This window comes from Scyliorhinus canicula, chromosome 24 (assembly GCF_902713615.1).
Source record: "Scyliorhinus canicula chromosome 24, sScyCan1.1, whole genome shotgun sequence".
Classification (NCBI taxonomy): domain Eukaryota; kingdom Metazoa; phylum Chordata; class Chondrichthyes; order Carcharhiniformes; family Scyliorhinidae; genus Scyliorhinus; species Scyliorhinus canicula.
Window position 1 is genome coordinate 9951202 of NC_052169.1, and position 18060 is coordinate 9969261.

Genomic DNA, 18060 nt, shown 5'->3' on the forward strand with positions numbered 1-18060 from the left:
ACACACACACACACACAGAGAGAGACAAGACAGAGAGGGACAGCAGGCAGAGAGGGAGACAGAGGGAGGGAAACACACACTCAGAGGGAGATGTAGACATGTAGGGCAGCACGATAGCACAGTGGTTAGCACTGTTGCTTCACAGCTCCGGGTCCCAGGTTCGATTCCCGGCTTGGGTCACTGTCTGTGCGGAGTCTGCACGTTCTCCCCATGTCTGCGTGGGTTTCCTCCGGGTGCTCCGGTTTCCTCCCACAGTCCCGAAAGGCATTCAGGTTAGGTGGATTGGCCATGATAAATTGCCCTTAGTGTCCAAAAATATTAGGCGGGGTTACTGGGTTACAGGGATAGGGTGGAAGTGAGGGCTTAAGTCGGGCGCCCTTTCCAAGGGCCGGTGCAGACTCAATGGGCCGAATGGCCTCCTTCTGTACTGTAAATTCTATGATAATTCAATGACAGAGAGGGAGACACACACACACAGAGGATGATCAATGATAAGTGGTGTGGGGGCTGGGCCAGGGGCGGAGCCAGAAGCGGGGGGAGGAGCCAGAGGCGGGGGGCGGAGCCAGAGGCCGGGGAGCGGGGCCAGAGACGGCGCGGGGGCGGGGCCAGAGACGGCGCGGGGGCGGGGCTTGAGGCGGGAGGCATGGGCGGGGCCAGAGGCGGGGGGCGGGGCCAGAGGCGGGAGGCGGGGCGGGAGGCAAGGGCGAGGCGGGAGGCGGGGCCAGAGATCTAGGCACGGGGTCAGCCGCTGAGCCGGAAGCGGAAGTGGGCTGCGGTTGTTGTCAGAGTGAAGCCGGGATGAGGAGATGGAGCCTTGGACAGAGGATCAGAGAGAACGGCAGCAAGCGGGAGAGGAGGCCGGGCCCTCGGTGAGAGCGGGGGGATTAATTGGGAGGATGGAGGGGATTGATATAGGGTATTGACAAGGGGGAGGGGAAGAGTGGGTATTCAGGGGGGATGGCGGCTGTTGGGTGGGTATGGACAGGGGCAATGGGTTGGTTTTGAGGGGTGGATGGTGGCTATTGACAGGGGGTGGGTATTATTCAGTAGGAATGTCGGGTATTGATTGGGGTGGTAGGTATTGATAGGGGAGATGGGGCGATATTGGGGGGGTGGTGGAACAAACTGTGGAGACCTGTGGGACTGGGGACTAAGATGTAGGGGAGGGGTACAGAGGTTTGCGGTCCAATGGCAGAGAGTGAGCAGCTTGGGGCAGATGGCAGCCTGGGTGAGAAAGCAGCAGGATGGGAACAAGGGTGAGATCTACACAGAGGGTGGAATTGATCCCTAGTCAGTCTGTGTCATCCCCAGTTCTGCAGTGGGGCTCTTTTGGTAACTTGTGCGTTTATCACTCACTTGCCAATGAACTTTGCCGACAATGTACTGAATGTTGACATTGCTCTTCACTAGTACTTTTTAGTTTTGGTCAGGGTGCTTTTGGTTAATGCAGTGTAGATTGGGCTTCACAGAACTTTGTGAAAAGCTAACGTTGAGGTTTGCCTGGCTTCTGAGCGAAGTCGAGAAAGCCCCTTTCACCAGAATGTTTTCTTCCAGTATCTGATCAGGTCCTGGCTCTGGATTGGGAATGAAAATCGCTTATTGTCACAAGTAGGCTTCAAATGAAGTTACTGTGAAAAGCCCTTAGTCGCCACATTCCGGTGCCTGTTCAGGGAGGCTGGTACGGGAATTGAACCGTGCTGCTGGCCTGCCTTGGTCTGCTTTCAAAGCCAGCAATTTAGCCCTGTGCTAAACCAGCCCCTGCTTTACACTGCAGCTTTGCTTTGTGCCAATACTACAATTGTCCTGTAAATGTGTCTCCTGATGGAAACTAAACGTTGAGTGAGATTTATAATTGTCTGTCAGCCCCAACTCTATTTCCTTGCCCAAATTGCCTCCATTGGTGAAGGTTCCCTGGATGCTCCGTGCCGCACCAATATTTTCTCATTCGACCCAGTTAACTGGGAAGGGCAGGAGAGCCTAGATGCCTCCCCCAATTAACAGACGGTGCTGGTAGCCATTTTAGTGAGTCTTTGAAATTCCCTGATGGGATATGGACATCACTGGCAAGACCGTCATTTGATGGCCCACCCCTAATTGCCCTTGAACTGAGAGAGGCTTATGCACAATTACGAGTCGACCACATTGTTGTGAACCTGCAAATTGCAAAATTGGAGATTTATGACATAGTAGCTATGACTGAGACATGGCTGCGGGATGGTCAAGACTGCGTATTTAATATACCAGGTTGTAAGGACGAATAGGGAGAATGGCAGCGGCAGGAGGAGGAGCCTTACTGATTAGAAACAGAATCAATTTACTGGTGAGAGGGGATATAATGAGGGGAAAGTATCCAGTGGCGACCTTGTGGGTGGAACTAAGGAACAGTAAAGGAAGTAAAACTGAATTAGTTGTCATGCGTAGACCCCCCTGGTTGCAGCTCGGAAGTGCAAGATTGTATAAATGCACAAATTAGGTAAGTGTGTCGCAAAGTGTTAAATGGGGGTTTTAATTTTAACATAGATTGGGAGAGGAAGTCAATCACCTGTCAGAAAGGTCGAGAATTTATGGATCATGTCAGGTATAATTTCCTACAGTAATATGCCTTGGATGCAACAAGGGGCCAAGTAATGTTGGATTCAGTCATGAGCCGGACTAGATTTTATTAGTAACCTAATTGTGGGTGAACATTTATCAAATAGCGATCATAACATGATCACGTTCAATGTAATGTTTGAAAGTGAAAAACCTATCAGCTACTGGAAGTTTAGATGTAGGTGAGGTCGACTTTAATGAGACGAGACGGGGACTGTCCACAGTAAGCTGGGAAAATCTATGAATGGTAAAACAACTGAAAGACAGTGGAAGATGTTTTAAAGAAATGTTTAGCGTGACACAGAACTAGTTTATACCCCTGAGAGGGAAAAGCTCCACTTCATAGAAAGAAACAGCCATGGAGGACTAAAGAGATAAGGGATGGTATAAAATTAAAAGACAGGGTTAACAAAAATGCAAAAAACTCTCAGATCCTACCGAATGGGAAAGATAGAAAGACCAGCAAAGAACCAGACAGCATCTTAGAAGAGCGACTAAATGAGATTATGAAAGGAAACTTGTAGGGAAATCAAAATCAATAAGAAGTTTTATAATTACATTTTAAAAATAAATTTAAAGTACCCAATTCTTTTTTTTTTCCAATTAAGAGGCAATTTAGTGTGGTGAAATCCACCTAGCCTGCACATCTTTGGGTTTTGGTGGTGGAACCCATGCAAACACTGGAGATTGTGCAAACCCCACACAGACAGTGACCCAGGACTGGCATCGAACATGGGACCGCGGCGCCATGAGGCAGCAGTGCTAACCACTGTGCTACAGTGGGAGTGAGTTCCAAACCTCTACCATCTTTTGAGTGAAGACGTTCTCTCCAACATTTCTCTTGAACGGTCTGACCCTAATCTTTAAACTATGCCCTGAGTTCTAAAATCTCCAACCGGTGGAAACAGTTTATCTTTATCTACCCTGTCTTTCCCTGTTAATACCTTGCTCTTCAAGACTTCGATCAGATTACCCATCAACTGTTAACCACTGTGCCGCCATGAAGGTTTGTAATTACACAAAGGGAAAGCGGGAGATCATGAGCGAAGTTGGCTATTAAAGACTGAAAGTTGGGATATTGTTGTCAATGACTATGGGGAAATGGCAGACATGTTGAATAATTACTTTGTCTCAATATTTACAGTAGAAAAGGAGGCTAGCTTACCGGACATCCCGAGGACATGAATGGTGGATCAGGGACTAAATAAAATTAACGTCAGCAAAACATCGATAATAAGGAAATTAATGGAACTAAAGAGTGACAAATCCCCAGGACTTGACAGTTTCCATCCAAGGATATTTAAGGGAGTAGGGGAGCACATTGTAGATGCCCTTGCTGTAATCAGAGTTCCCCCGATTCAGGAGTCGTCCCCCTGGATTGGAAAATTGTTCATGTCACTCTTTTTAACAAGGGTGAAAGAGGAAAATCGGGGAATTACAGACCAGTTAGTCTAACATCTGTGGTGGGGAAATTGTTGGAGTCTATAATCAAGGATAGGGTAACTGAACACCTCAAATTTTCAGTTAATCAGGGAGAGCCAACATGGATTCATGACAGGTGGGCCATACCTGACATACCTCATGAATAGTTTTTTGAAGAGGTGACTAAGATAATGGACAGGGGAATGTCTATAGATGTTGTTTATATGGGCTTCCAGAAAGCATTTGATAAAGGAACCTCAATTGTTCACATTATTCATGAACTACTTGGATAATGACATAGAAAGTCAGATATTCAAATTTGCTGCCAGTACACAATGTTTGTAGACAGTGTAGATGACAGCATAAAATTACAAAGGGATATTGATAGACTAGGTGAATGGGCAAAACTGTGCCAGATGGATTTCAATTGAAGTAAGTGTGAGGTTATTCATTTTGGACCAAACATGGATAGATGAGGGTAGTTTATAGATGGTATGAAACTAAATTCAATGGAAGCCCAAAGTGAACTGGGGATTCAGGTGCATAGAACTTTAAAATGTCACAAACAGGTATCGTAATCAAGAAGGCTAATAAAGTGCTGGCCTTTATATCTAGAGAGCTGGAGTATAAAGGCACCAACATTATGCTGCAAATATACAAAACCCCACTTAGACCCCACTTGGAGTCACTGTGAGCAGTTCTGGGCACCGCACTGTAGGAAGGATATTTTGGCCTTGGAGGGAGTGCAACGTAGGTTTACAAAAATGATACCTGATTTAGGGGTTAAGTTTTGAGGAGAGATTAGACAAATTGGCCCATGTTTCTCTAGAATTTAGAGGGTTGAGGGGTAATCTGATCAAAATCTTCAAGATATTAACAGGGAAAGACAGGGTCGATAAAGGTAATCTGTTTCCACTGGTTGGCGATTCTAGAATTCGGCATTGTTTAACAATTAGGGCCAATTCAGGAGAGATGTTCGGAAGAACATCCTCACTCAAAAGGGTGGTTGAGATTTGGAACTCTCCCACAAATAGCAGTTGAAGCTAGATCAGTTGTTAATTTTAAATCTGAGATAGATAAAATTTTGTTACGTAAAGGTATTAAGGGATATGGGTCAAAGCAGGTATATGGAGTTAAGCCACAGATCAGCCATGATCTCATTGAATGGCGGAGCAGGCTCGACAGGCTGCGTGGCCTGCTCTTGTTCCTGTGGGGTCTCCTTCCCTAAAGGGCAGTTTTGATCCAGATGAGTCTTTACAACAATCGGTGATCGCTTCATGGTCACCATTACTGAGACTAGCTTTATATTCCAGATTTTTATTAATTGAATTTGAAATTCACCAATTGCTACGGTGGGATTTTGACCCCTGTCACCAGAGCCTGGGCCTCTGGATCACTAGTCCAGTGACATTACCACTCTGTCTCCTGCTGGTGCCAATTAATTGGACCTTTGGCTTGGTGAAGAATGAAAACCCATGATCCAGGAGACCGCCAAGATTGAAAGCTGCAGGCGAGATGAGGGACTAAGTCCAGTGGTGGCCATTGGGTGACACCCTGCATGGATTTGAACAGCCTGTCGGTTGTTGTCGAGGAGAAGGTGGGAAGGACATTGCACGTTCCATCGCTGAGAAAGAACAAATTAATATTAAGCTGTGAAGTAAGTCTAAATTCAAGGAGGAAGCTACACCCTTAGAAAGCACTGAAAGCTAATCATTGACTATCGCGATATAGATTTTAAAATGCGGGTTGTGATGGTAGTATCAGCTATGTTTATCTAGCACTAGGGGCTTAGATAAATATGAACCAGACCTTTCGGGGGATACTTCTGCACACAAAGGGTGGTAGAAATTTTTAACTCTGCCACTAATGGTAATCGATACAAGACCAGTTGCATGCTGTAAATCTGAGAATAACAGATTTTTGTTGGCTTAAGGTATTGAGGGATATGGGGGCAAAGGATTTGGGTCACAGATCAGCCATGATCCCATTGAGTAGGAGAACAGACTGGGGGGGGGGGGGGGTTTAAATGGCTTCCTCCTGTTCCTGAAGGCAAATTTTACAATCACAATTTTAATCACGTGCAACTTAAAGTACATTTCCGATTTAAAGTTTCCTAAATGTCCAATTTGTTTTCTTTTGCGAGGACACTTTGAGACATTAATGTTTCTTTCAGAAGCAGTTGAAATTCTCAGAATTAGTGCAGGCACTGTGGACGAAATGGCCTGGGGCGCTATGTGGTTCTAAGTTGCTGCAAATTGGCTTTGCGTGCCTACATAATGTGAAGGTGTGTCAGTGACATGGTGGTGTGTTGAACCTAAGCCACAGAAACAGACCATTTGAACTAACTGGCTTATGTTGACATTTATGCTCCAAGTGTTAGTGTTTTTATGGTAACCAATCTATTCATTTGTGGAAATGGATGATTTGTGACAGGCGGTGGTTCCCTCTGCACATCAAAAGTGGCAAAATCTTTTGCTTTTTGTGATGATTAGCATGGATCCTCGTGGGTCACATATAAATGTATGAGCTATGATAAATGCATCGGCTATGATAAATGCAATGTCTAAAGTCGCTGTGTATCTCCAGTTCTGGTCCCTTGCTTATCCCTGATTTTCATCTCTCTACTGCAGCCTGTGCCTACAGTGGCCTTGGCTTTAAGCTCTGCAAATTCCTCCTCAAACCTCTCGGCCTCTCTACCCCTTTCTCCACTGCTTTGGTCGCCTGTCTTAATATTTCTTTGTGACTCGGTGCCAGGTTTACTTTGATAACATTTTACTCTACTTGAGACAGTTTATTCTGTTAAAAGTGGCGCAGAAATGCCAGTTATTGGTGTCCACAATCTGTAGATTTTGTTTTCCAATCCACCTCCAGATACTAACTCTCCCATTGAACCGGAGGAAATCATGTTTGTTCCATTTACCTTGCCAGAATGCTGCCAAATTTCGAACATCTCTGAGGGATCTTATAATATTCTATGCTCTAATGGGAAGAGCTGGAATATCTCTGGTATCTGCTCATTCTAGAATGTGTCATTTCTAGTATTCTTTCAGCCGATGTCTTCTGCACCATTGAAACTAGACACATGTTTTAACTTGCTTCATAGATTTAGCATTGACTATTTGATTCCATACATAATGCCCCCCCATTTAGCAAATGGTAGGATATCAGAAGTATCTTTCTCCTGAAATGCCTCATTTGACTTTACATGCCGACCAGGAAGTCCCCAGGTAGATCGTTGATCTGCGTTGAGCTTTGAGGTCAGCACTCGTGCCTCAGTCCCATCCTTGAGCCAATTTCTTCACCTCTCGTCTCCTGAGGTGCATTAGCCCGTTTTAATATGCAGTTACTGCTGTATGAATGTGGGCCATTGAGCGAATTGACCTAAGGCGGACTGGTGGCAGGGACATTGTGGTTAGTGAGGGAAAAGCTCAGCCAGATTCTTTGTCCTGATTGCTAACCGGGGCAGGAGAGCGCACTTGTGTATGTCCACGAGTCAGTCTGATCCCATAGGCATACGATTTGGATGAAGACACAATATAATTGCTGAAATGCCCCTTTCCTCATGTTTGGACCAGTTTTCTAGACTTGTATGGAAATAGGTAAATACTCAAAAGGGGAGGCTTTTGCAAACGAGTGGCCCTAATTAGATAGTTCTTGAAAAGAGCTGGCACAGGCAAGACGGGTTGAATGGCCTCCTCTTGGACTAGAATGACAAATGGTAAATATCTGGTGCTTGTGGAACTGCAGCCACCAATAATATATTATTCTTGGTCTGGAGGCAAGAAATTGGAAAGATAAAGCCTCGCCTTCAGAAAATGGATCACAACATTTGTCACCTTGTGTTTAGACTTAACAACCGCTTCTATTTATATAGCATCCCAAAGTGCTTCACCAGGATTGTTAGAAAACAAAATATGACACCAAACTACATAAGAAAATATTCGGTAAGATGACCAAAGACTGTATGAAAGAAGTAGTTTTCAAGGAGTGTCCTAAATGGGGAGAGATAGAGAGATGTGTAGCGAGGGTATCCCAGAGGTGAAGGCCGAGACAATTGAAAGCAAAGACATCAATTGTGGGACAAATAAAATCAGGAATGTTCAAGAGGCCAGAATTAGACGAGTGTAGATATCTCTGAGGTTGTGGGGTTGGAGGAGATTACAGAGATGGGGCAGGATAAGGGACCACAGAGGGATTTTAAAATGAGAGGCAGTCTAGGTCAGTGAGGATTGGTGGGGGAGATAGCCAACAGGACTTGCTGTGAGTTAGGACAGAGTTTTGGATGACCTGAAGCTTGCAAAGTGCAGAATATGGGAGACCAGTCAGGAGAGCACTGGAATAGTTGAGTCTGGAGATAACAAAGGCATGAGTGAGGGTTTCAACTGCATATGAGCTGAGAGAAGGGCATTGACCAGTTTGCAATTGCAATGGCACGTGTATGTTGCTGGAAGCTCATCTCTGGATCAAATGTAACACCAATATTGTGAACCGACTGGCTTAGTCTCAAAGATTTGCCAGGGTGAAGGATGGAGTTGTTATCTAGGGAACGGAGTTTGGAGCAACAACTGAAAACAATTGCTTCAGTTTTTCCTAAAGATGAACTGTGACTCGTCCATATAACAAAATGTAACTTGAGATGAGCATTGATTGATTAATGGCTGATAGCCCTCAGTTGGACCCTATATCTGAACCCCTCAATTGGACCCTTGCAATGTTATAAACTTTGACATTCATTTCCTCCTATATATAAATGTTAATGTATCTGTCATCACACAACAATTCATTGTTGCATAACCTGCTTAAAATGCCACCAAAAGTTTTAATATTGCTTCTGGTCTTGCTACCAAATTATAGTTCCTGATGCTAAATCAGAAGGAAGTCTGGAATGTGCCACATCAGGGAGTAGGGAAATCCCTGAGTGTCATCGTCGTCATCACAGGGTCACTCATTTCCACCACAAGACTTCATGACTAAACAGGCCAATTCTCAAGATGTGTACCTTTGGATGCAGGAGGCAGGACATTCTGAGAGGCATTGTGATCCAGAGTGGAGGGTTTGCTTCCTTCTCTTCACTTGCCTCCCATTGCACTGCCTCACCATCATCACAGTGTTGGCTATTTAAAATGCGCCACAGCTTGCCGAACAAGTTGTCGCCATTCTGAGTAATTGATAGCAAGCCCCTCCCGGTCATTAATGCCAATGCTGCTGCGCTATTCCAGGGGAGCTTCAAACTTCCCTTGAAGTATTTTCTTTGACTTCCACTGGAAGATTGGCCATTTGAGAGTGGAGAGAAAGGAACCTAATGGGGAGATCATTTTCGACCAGCTAGACACGGTGGCCAATCCATCAGTGATGATTTTGCAGTAGTTTTGCCTGAATGCGCATTCACTACCTTGTATATAATATGCCAAGGTCGGGTACTAATTTGCTGAATTTAAAGTGACCGGTACTTCTGTGAGTTAAGTGCTTCGAGTGGGATGAGGCTTGTACATGTGCAAGTTGAATCTAAACAGTGTTCTCCGATTGCTTATCTGAATTATTTGCATCTATTCTCAGTCGTACGTTTGACCATACAAACATATGAATTAGGAGCCGGAGTAGGTAACTCAGCCCTTGGGGCCTGTTCTGCCATTCAATAAGATCATGACCGATCTGATTGTAACCTCCTGCCTACAGCCTCCCTACCTTAAAATGTAATTCCCTTTGCAATAAACAATAACTTTCTATGAATTTGTCTGGTTACTTGCGCCTGCATTTTGTGCTCCATTCACCAGGACACCCATATCCTTTGAATCGCAGAGCTCGGCAATCTTTCCCCATTTAGCTGGTATGCTTTTTAATAAATTCTTCCTGCCAAAATGGTGAATTTCCCACATTGTACTACATTGCCACATCTTTGTCCTCTCGGTTAACCTATTCATTTCTCCATGTAGCCTCCTTATGTCCTCTTCACAACTTACTTTCCTTCCTAGCTTTGTAACATCGGCAGATTTAGCAACCATATTTTCTGTCCCTTCATTTATATGAATTATTAAAAGGTTGAGGCCTCAGCGCTGATCCCTGTGGCACACTACTTGTTACATACCATCAACCTGAAAACGACCCATTTTGGCCATCCTCCGTTTCCTATTAGCGAGCCAATGATCTCAGAATCACAGAGTTGTTATGGTGCTGAAGGAGGCCATTTAGCCCATCATGTTTGCACCAGCTCTCCAAACGAGTATCATGACTTGGTTCCATTCTCTTGCCTTTTTCCCCCTACCTTGCATATTGTTTCCATTCAAGTAATCATCTAATGTCCTTTTGAATGGCTTGTTTGAACCTGCCTCCACTACACTTCCAGACAGTGTGTTCTGGACCCCGAATCACTCGCTGTGTGAAAATATGTTCTCTCACATCACATTTGTTTCTTTTGCAAATCGCTTTAAATTTGTGTGTTCTTGATCCTTTTACGAAAGGGAACAGTTTCTCCCTGTCTACTCTGCCCAGCCCCCTCATGATTTTGAACATCTCTTTCACAGAAAAATACAGTGCAGAAAAGACTCATTGAGCCTGCACCGCCGCATGGAAGGCACCTGATCTGCCTATCCTAATCCTATTTGCCAGCACTTGAGCCGTAGCCTTGAATGTTATGACGTGCCAAGTGCTCATCCAGGTACTTTTTAATGGATGTGAAGCAACCCGCCTCTACCACCCTCCCAGGCAGTGCGTTCCAGACCGTCACCACCCTCTGGGTAAAAACATTTTTCCTCAAGTCCCCCCTGAACCTCCCCACCCCTCATCTTAAACTTGTGTTGCTCATAACCTGACCCTTCAACTAAGGGGGACAGCTGTTCAATCTCCCCTAATCCCAACCTCTGCAATTTATCCTCATAACTTAAATTTCTTATCGCTGAGACCATTCTTGTAAACCTCTTCTGTGCTCTCTCCAACCTGTTCTCATCCTTCCTTTGGTGTGGCGCCCAGAACACAATATTTCAGCTGAGGTCTAACTAGGTGTCTTCCTCACTCTGGTACTCAATGCCTCTAAATGTAAAGCCCAGAATACTATTTGCTTTATCAAATATTCGTTACGCCTGTCCGGCCACTTCAGTGATCTATGCTCATAGGCACCCTTAAGAATTTTATATTGTCTCCATGTTCCTCCCACTCACCCCAATACTAGTGCCAGTGCCATGAACCAGATCCTGTTTCTCCCATACCAGTCTTTCAGTCATGCATTCAATTCTCTAATCTTATTTGCCCTACGGCAATTTGTATGTGGATCAGGAACAGCCCCCCACTCTCGTGCTCCCACTCTCATCCAAACAGCTGTTTTAAAATAAATTTAGAGTACCCAATGTTTTTTCCCCCAATTAAGGGGCAATTTAGCCTGGCCAACCCGCCTACCCTGCACATCTTTGGTTTGGGGATGAGACCCACGCAAACACGGGGAGAATGTGCAAACTCCTCCCGGACAGTGACCCGGGGCCGGGATCAAACCCGAGTCCTCGGCGCCGTGAGGCAGCAGGGCTAACCACTGTGCCACCGTGCCGCCCAAACAAGCTAAGAGAATCTCAAACCTATTTGACAATTGCAGAGATTGAAGCACCTGCACACCTGGGTCCCCTTTCCTGCCTTTCTCGCAGTCACACCCTCCTGTCCCTGAGCAAGTCGGAAGACCCTACCCAAAACGGTGTGTCTGCCTCCTGCTGCAAAACATCCAAATGACTTTCCCCCCTCCCTGATGTGTTGCAGCGTCTGCACCTCGGCCTCTAGCTTAGTGACAGCCTTAAGCAATACTTAATGCAGCCTTGATCCCAAATTCTGGAATGCTCTCCTTAAATCCTTGTTTCTGCCATTTTCTCCTCCAAGCACCACCTCGCACCACCTCATCCCCCATGTCCCTGGTCGTTCGGATATTGATTTTGGTCATTCTCATACCAACCGTTACTTAGGGTTCCTTTCACTATAGTGAAGAACTTTGAAACTCAAAAGCTGCTATGTAGGAGCAACGTGCAGATCCTTCACTTCTGATGAAAAGTTTACTTGGGCATCATTTCCGAGACATTTTCCGAGACTGCTCCCTGCATTGGCAGCATTTTTTGCTTTTACCTCAAATTCCCAGTTCTGCTGATCAGCACCAAGGTGCTGGTTAAATCTTAATTTTTTTTCCCAAACTCCTGTTAATTGGCTTGTCTGCTAACATGCAAAGGATTAAAGGCTTAAAATAAACTGCTGAGGATCATTCAAGCAGCACTTCTGTAGCCACTGTAGCTGGTGTGAAATTGGAACATCTCACCCCTGGTTGTCTCAAATCACTTGTCTCCTACAGAGCGCTGCAGGTCTGGTGGCTCCTCTCAATTCATTTTGTGCTCAGGGCAAACTGCCCCACACCAACACCAATAACCTGCATTTATATAGCAACCCATAATTGGTTGTAAGAGCGTTTTAAAAGAGGAGAGATGTACCTCAAGGCATGCACACCATTTACATAGGCTTGCATTCGACCCAGTTAGTCCATGCTTCTAGCATTATGCTCCATTGAGTCTCCTCCCATCTATTCTCATCTAAATCTATCATCGTAACCCACGATTCTCTTCTCCCTCATATACTTTCCTCCTCATCTCTTTTAAAGGATCATCCCCTCAGTCTGAGGTTGTGCCCTTGGGTTCTAGTCTCTCCTACGAGTGGGAACATCCACTCCTATCTAGGCCTCTCAGTATTCTGTAAGTTTCAATGAGATACTTGTCCAGTCGCCCCTTAACTGTATCTTTACTGTTTGCTTCAACCACGCCCTGTGGTAGCGAGCTCCACATTCTTCCAAATTTTGAACAAGGCAGCGGGAACAGGGAATGATGGGTGAGCAGGATGCGGTGCAAGCTGGATACAATTTAAACTTGGAATACGATTTGGGCTGTTGAAGGGGGTGTACGGGTATGAATTGTGCCCATGTTGCTTGCTGAATTCACCTTTTACTAGCCACAGCTAGTTTCCTGCAAGGACTAGGAGGCAGCTAGATGGGCTGAAGGCTCACAGGGATAAACCTTTTAGGGTGTGAATGGGAAAGTGAAAATTACATCCACGTTTTCATTTGTTTTCAGACCAAAAATATAGAAAACTCTAGTTTTTCTGGGAGTCAAACCTTTTCTGCAAACTGGAAAATGAAAAAAATGAAAATGAATATCGCTTATTGTCACGAGTAGGCTTCAAATGAAGTTACTGTGAAAAGCCCCTAGTCGCCACATTCCGGCGCCTGTTCGGGGAGGCTGTCAAACTTGACATTCTAGAATAATACTTCACTGCCATGGACAGCTTTGTAGACAAAAAGATGGAGAGTATCTTTCGCAATGAATAGAATTCTATAATTCTGAATGTTCGATTTATAGCTTTACCAGTAGTTCCCGCCATTCTGGACTCTGAATGGTCAATCTTTTATTTTCCAGTAACATGCCCCCCACACCGCTGTGTTAATCGCTTGACTGTCCTCATAGAATTTACAGTGCCGAAGGAGGCCATTTGGCCCATGGAGCCTGCCCCGGCTCTTGGAAAGAGCACCCTATCTATGCCCACACCTCCACCCTATCCCCGTAACCCAATAGCCCCCACCTAACCTTTTGGGCAATTTAGAATGGCCAATCTAACTAACTCGCACATCTTTGGACTGTGGGAGGAAACCGGAGCACCCGGAGAAAACCAACACAGGCACAGGGAAAACGTGCAGACTCCGCACAGACAGTGACCCAAGTCGGGAACCTGGAGCTGTGAAACAGCTGTGCTAACCACTGTGCCATCGTGCTGCCCTGTTTGGATGTAACCCTTAATTTTACTTAAAAACAAATGCGCAAGGATAAAATAAAAACTGCCAGCGATTATTCGTTTTGTGCATTATTGAATCCCTACTCACTCGCAAATGGACTGAGCCTGTGTGGTTCATTGAACGCGACACCCAGCAGTCTGAAGAAGCAACCGCCCCCACTGCCTGGGCTAGACTGAATGCAAATCCGGTGGGGAAAATGCCAGTCAATATTTCACTACATTCAACCCTCCCTCAATCATAACCTACCCCGAGGCAATCCTGAAGTCTCGTGGATGATGTCACTTTGGTCCCAGTTCTCTGTAATTTTTGTAACAGTAGCGCACCAATTATTCATGAGTTGTTAGCAAGAGAATTGCATGCTTGGGCTGGTTATGTTTTGACTAAGTGGACTGCCCACATACCATGCAGAACGTGCTATGTAATTTCTCCAGTGCTCTCCCCAGTCTGCTGCACCTTTTTGTTGCGACCTGTCTTAGGTGCGAGATATCATCTGCTCACAATCCCAACCCTTGCACGGCAAAACCCTAGACACTTTGGCTGAAGGTGCTGACTTGCAGTTGATGAAACTGCTGTGCACATGATACTGAAAGCTGTACTTAACAAACTTCAATTCTCCCTGGTAAAATACTGATTGAACAGTTCATGAATTCTTGTGGTAGAGCTGGTGTTTTAACAGCTGATGAGGCTTGATATGAAACGGCGATTATTTCCTCTTCCTTTCCATAAAATGAAATGGCCGTCATTTTGATTTAAAGCTTTTTAAATGCTCAGCAGCAGAAACCATTGTTTTTATATAACACTACCGTTAGAATTTCTAAGCAGACCTGTTTGCAGCATAGAGGATTCTTTCCACTACGGTCTGAGGAGTTTCACAGAGTCATAGAATCCCCACAGTGCAGAAGGAGGCCATTCAGCCCATCGAGTCTGCACCGACCCTCTGAAAGTGCACTCTCCCGCCCTATCCCTGTAACCCCGTCTCATCTGCACACCCCTGGATACGCAACGGCAATTTATTATGGCCGATCCACCTAACCTGCACATCTTTGCACTGTGGGAGGAAACCGGAGCACCCATGGGAAACCCACGCAGACACGAGGAGAACGGGTAAACCCACACACAGTCACCCATGGTCGGAATCATACCTGGGTCCCTGGCGCCGTGAGGCAGCAGTACAACCAACTGCAATCGTGCCACCCCAATGACTAGAGACAGTTTGGAGATGTAAAACTGAGCTATCACTGGTGGAATTGATGAGTTGATATGGATATTTACCATGTGCTCAGTAGGAATTTGTAACTGGAAAATGTTGACACAAAGATGGGACAAGAATATGGCAACTGCAAATGAAGTACTGTGGGCCAGAGACATTTAATATATGGATAGATAGATATAAAAATCAAACCAGTATGAAATGGAAAGCAGCCATTCCCACTTTCCTAGTTAACTGGATATAGTAGCTGACTGAATTATTATCTTGTACTTTTACAATGAACTATTTTGTCATAATTGATGACTTGCCCCTCTCTCTGGCAGGTGATTTATCTGAATACATCTCGTTTCCTTAAAGACCCCCCCAACCTCACCCGTGTCTGCGGATTTTGAGCTTGCCCTGACCCCAATCTCCCTGGGCATCCAGCAAGGAATGCTGGATCACCGAGGAACATTTGCTACCCGTGATTTAAAGCACGTATCTGTGCAGAGTGGAGCATTTGACCCTTGATACTGGTTTGTTTTTAGAATTGAACATGTGTCCTGACATCTTTGATGCATTCACTGCCCCAATGTGACACGCGCACATGTTCGATGCCCACTGGTCTCACTTTAACCTTTGCATCAAGTTTTTGCTGGAGATTAGAATTGTACAGCACAGAGAGGAGCTGTATGGCACATTATGCCTATGGCGGGTTTCTTAATGTTATCCTGTTAGTCCTACTCTCCCTGTTCTTTCCCCACAGCCCTGTATTTTTGTTTACTTTTCAAAGTTATAATTGAATCTGCTACCACCGACCTTTAAGCTGGCATGTTCCAGATCATCGCCTTGTGAGAAAAGACTGAGCAGGTTGGCTTTATGTTCCTTGGACTTTAGAGGAATGAGAGGTGATCTTGTTGAAACATATACAAGGTCCCGAGAGGACTTGACAGAGTGGAGGCTGAGAGAATGTGTCCCCTCATGGGGAATACACAACCAGGGGTAACAATTTGGAAGTAAGATGGAGACGAGGAGGAATTTCCTCTCTCGGAGGGTGATCATATTTGGAATTCTCTAATCAGCTAGCATTCAAAACTGTTTCCATGATTATGAGAGAGTCAGTGGTTAGCACTGTTGCTTCACAGCACCAGGGTCCCAGGTTCGCTTCCCGTTTGGGTCACTGTCTGTGTGGAGGCTGCACATTTTCCCTGTGTCTGCATGGGTTTCCTCCGGGTGCTCCAGTTTCCTCCCACAAGTCCCGAAAGACATGCCTGTTAGGCAATTTGGCCATTCTGAATTCTCCCTCTGTGTACCTGAACAGGCACCAGAATGTGGCGACTTTTCACAGTAACTTTGAAATGAAATGAAAATCGCTTATTGTCACAAGTAGGCTTCAAATGAAGTTACTGTGAAAAGCCCCTCGTCGCCTCATTCCGGCGCCTGTTAGGGGAGGCTGGTACGGGAATTGAACCGTGCTGCTGGCCTGCCTGGGTCTGCTTTAAAAGCCAGCTCTTTAGCCCTGTGCTAAACCAGTCCCTTTATTGCAGTTAATATAAGCCTACTTGTGACAATAAAGATTACAATAAGTGGGGGTGTGGGGGATGCACAGGAGAAAGTGGACTTGAGGCCACAATTGGATCAGTCACAATCTTTGAATGGGGACCGACCCGAGGGGCTGAATGGCCGATTCCTGTTTCTTATGATCTTCTATTTTTACGTTTCTGTTCCTATTAAGGGTCACAGCAAAAGCTGGAAAAATGAGAGTGTGTTCAAGATACCAGAGAGGAGGAAGCTGCCTTCAACCGCCACCAGAACATCTTCGATACATCTCAAATTACGTGAGTCACGAGCTAGCTGATCAGCTGTCTCTTGTGTGTCACTATGACCAGCGGACGATCTGTACAGTGGCACAGGTTGCTGACATTACATCTTATAGCGCACACTCTAGTTTTCTTCCTCCTGGGCCTGGCGCTGAGGCCTATGGTTTTGGTCCTGGCAGACCCCCAGTATCGTGCCCATATGGTCACTCGCATGAGCGTTTGTGTGACCTTCACTCGTGCTGGTGGCCCTCTGGTATTGCATCCAAGTGATCATTCGCCATGCCTGAGTCTTGATGTAGCCAGCATGCTAATCCGCCATGGAGTGATTGGCAGACCAGCTTTGTCCCTCTTGTCAGCCAATTTTCTCACCAGTATTGCCCAACATGGAGCACCAATGATCATGAATGGAAGCCTTTGTGAATTAAACCCGCCCTCCCCACTACCCAATATGAAATCAGTCTGCAGGGTTTGGCAAAAGAGTCCGCTATTGTCTTATATAAAACACTGTTTAAGTGAAACGCAATAGGACATGCAGACAAGAAGAGGGAGCAGTTGCGGTGCCAATCTCCTTTTAACATCCCGATGGATATTTTTTAAACCACTTTGCCTCTATTGGCAATTAGTTGGATACAGCAGGAAACCAAATTTGGGACTTTATTCAATCTGTGAATGCATGAGGGTGTCTGACAAGGTTGCGGTTATTGTCCTGCCCTGAGAGCATGGCTGTGGGCTGCGCTTCTGAGCCGTGCTCGTGCTCCTGGTGTTGGCACCATCACAATTGTGATGGCTTGAAAGTTCCAGGATTTTTACCGAGTGCCCATGAAGGCACAACGACGTGTCCCAATGCGTGCAGTGTGTGACGGGGAGGGAAACGTGGGAGTTAACAATGTTGCTTTGTGCCAAGTATTGAAGTCTGCAGCAAGTATATACTTCGGCTGTGTGGTGTCAGCAGTCTGGTTGCTGACTTTCGGAGGTTTACTCCTGGTTTGCTGATGGTACCCAGGAGTCTTGCCAATCAAACACGTTCTGGACGTGTACACGTTCGGTCTTCCTGAAGATGGAAGAGTTAACACTAGATGGGGACAATCTCGGGTTTGATTTCTTATTCAGCAGACGACAGAATGTTTTGAGTATGATGGAAGATTCCTTACAACTGGTACAGTTTACAAAAGTACAGAATTGGGCGATGGGGGCTCACCGTGCCGAGGACCTGGGTTCGATCCTGGCCCCGGGTCACT

General features: G+C 45.6%; 1 protein-coding gene across 3 annotated transcripts in view; it reads left to right on the forward strand.

The window, feature by feature from the left end:
- The first annotated feature begins 732 nt into the window (after positions 1-732).
- Positions 733-18060, forward strand: part of fam219b (family with sequence similarity 219 member B) — a 40473-nt gene continuing 23145 nt past the window's right edge. Inside the window, exons 1-2 of one of the 3 annotated variants that reach the window (XM_038784110.1) lie at positions 733-869; positions 16738-16840. In XM_038784110.1, the coding sequence (XP_038640038.1) occupies positions 807-869; positions 16738-16840 (166 nt within the window). In that variant the 5' untranslated portion in view covers positions 733-806. Of the gene's footprint in view, positions 870-5182; positions 5672-16737; positions 16841-18060 lie in introns of those variants that run through there. The other 2 variants (XM_038784109.1, XM_038784108.1) reach the window with 2 other exon arrangements.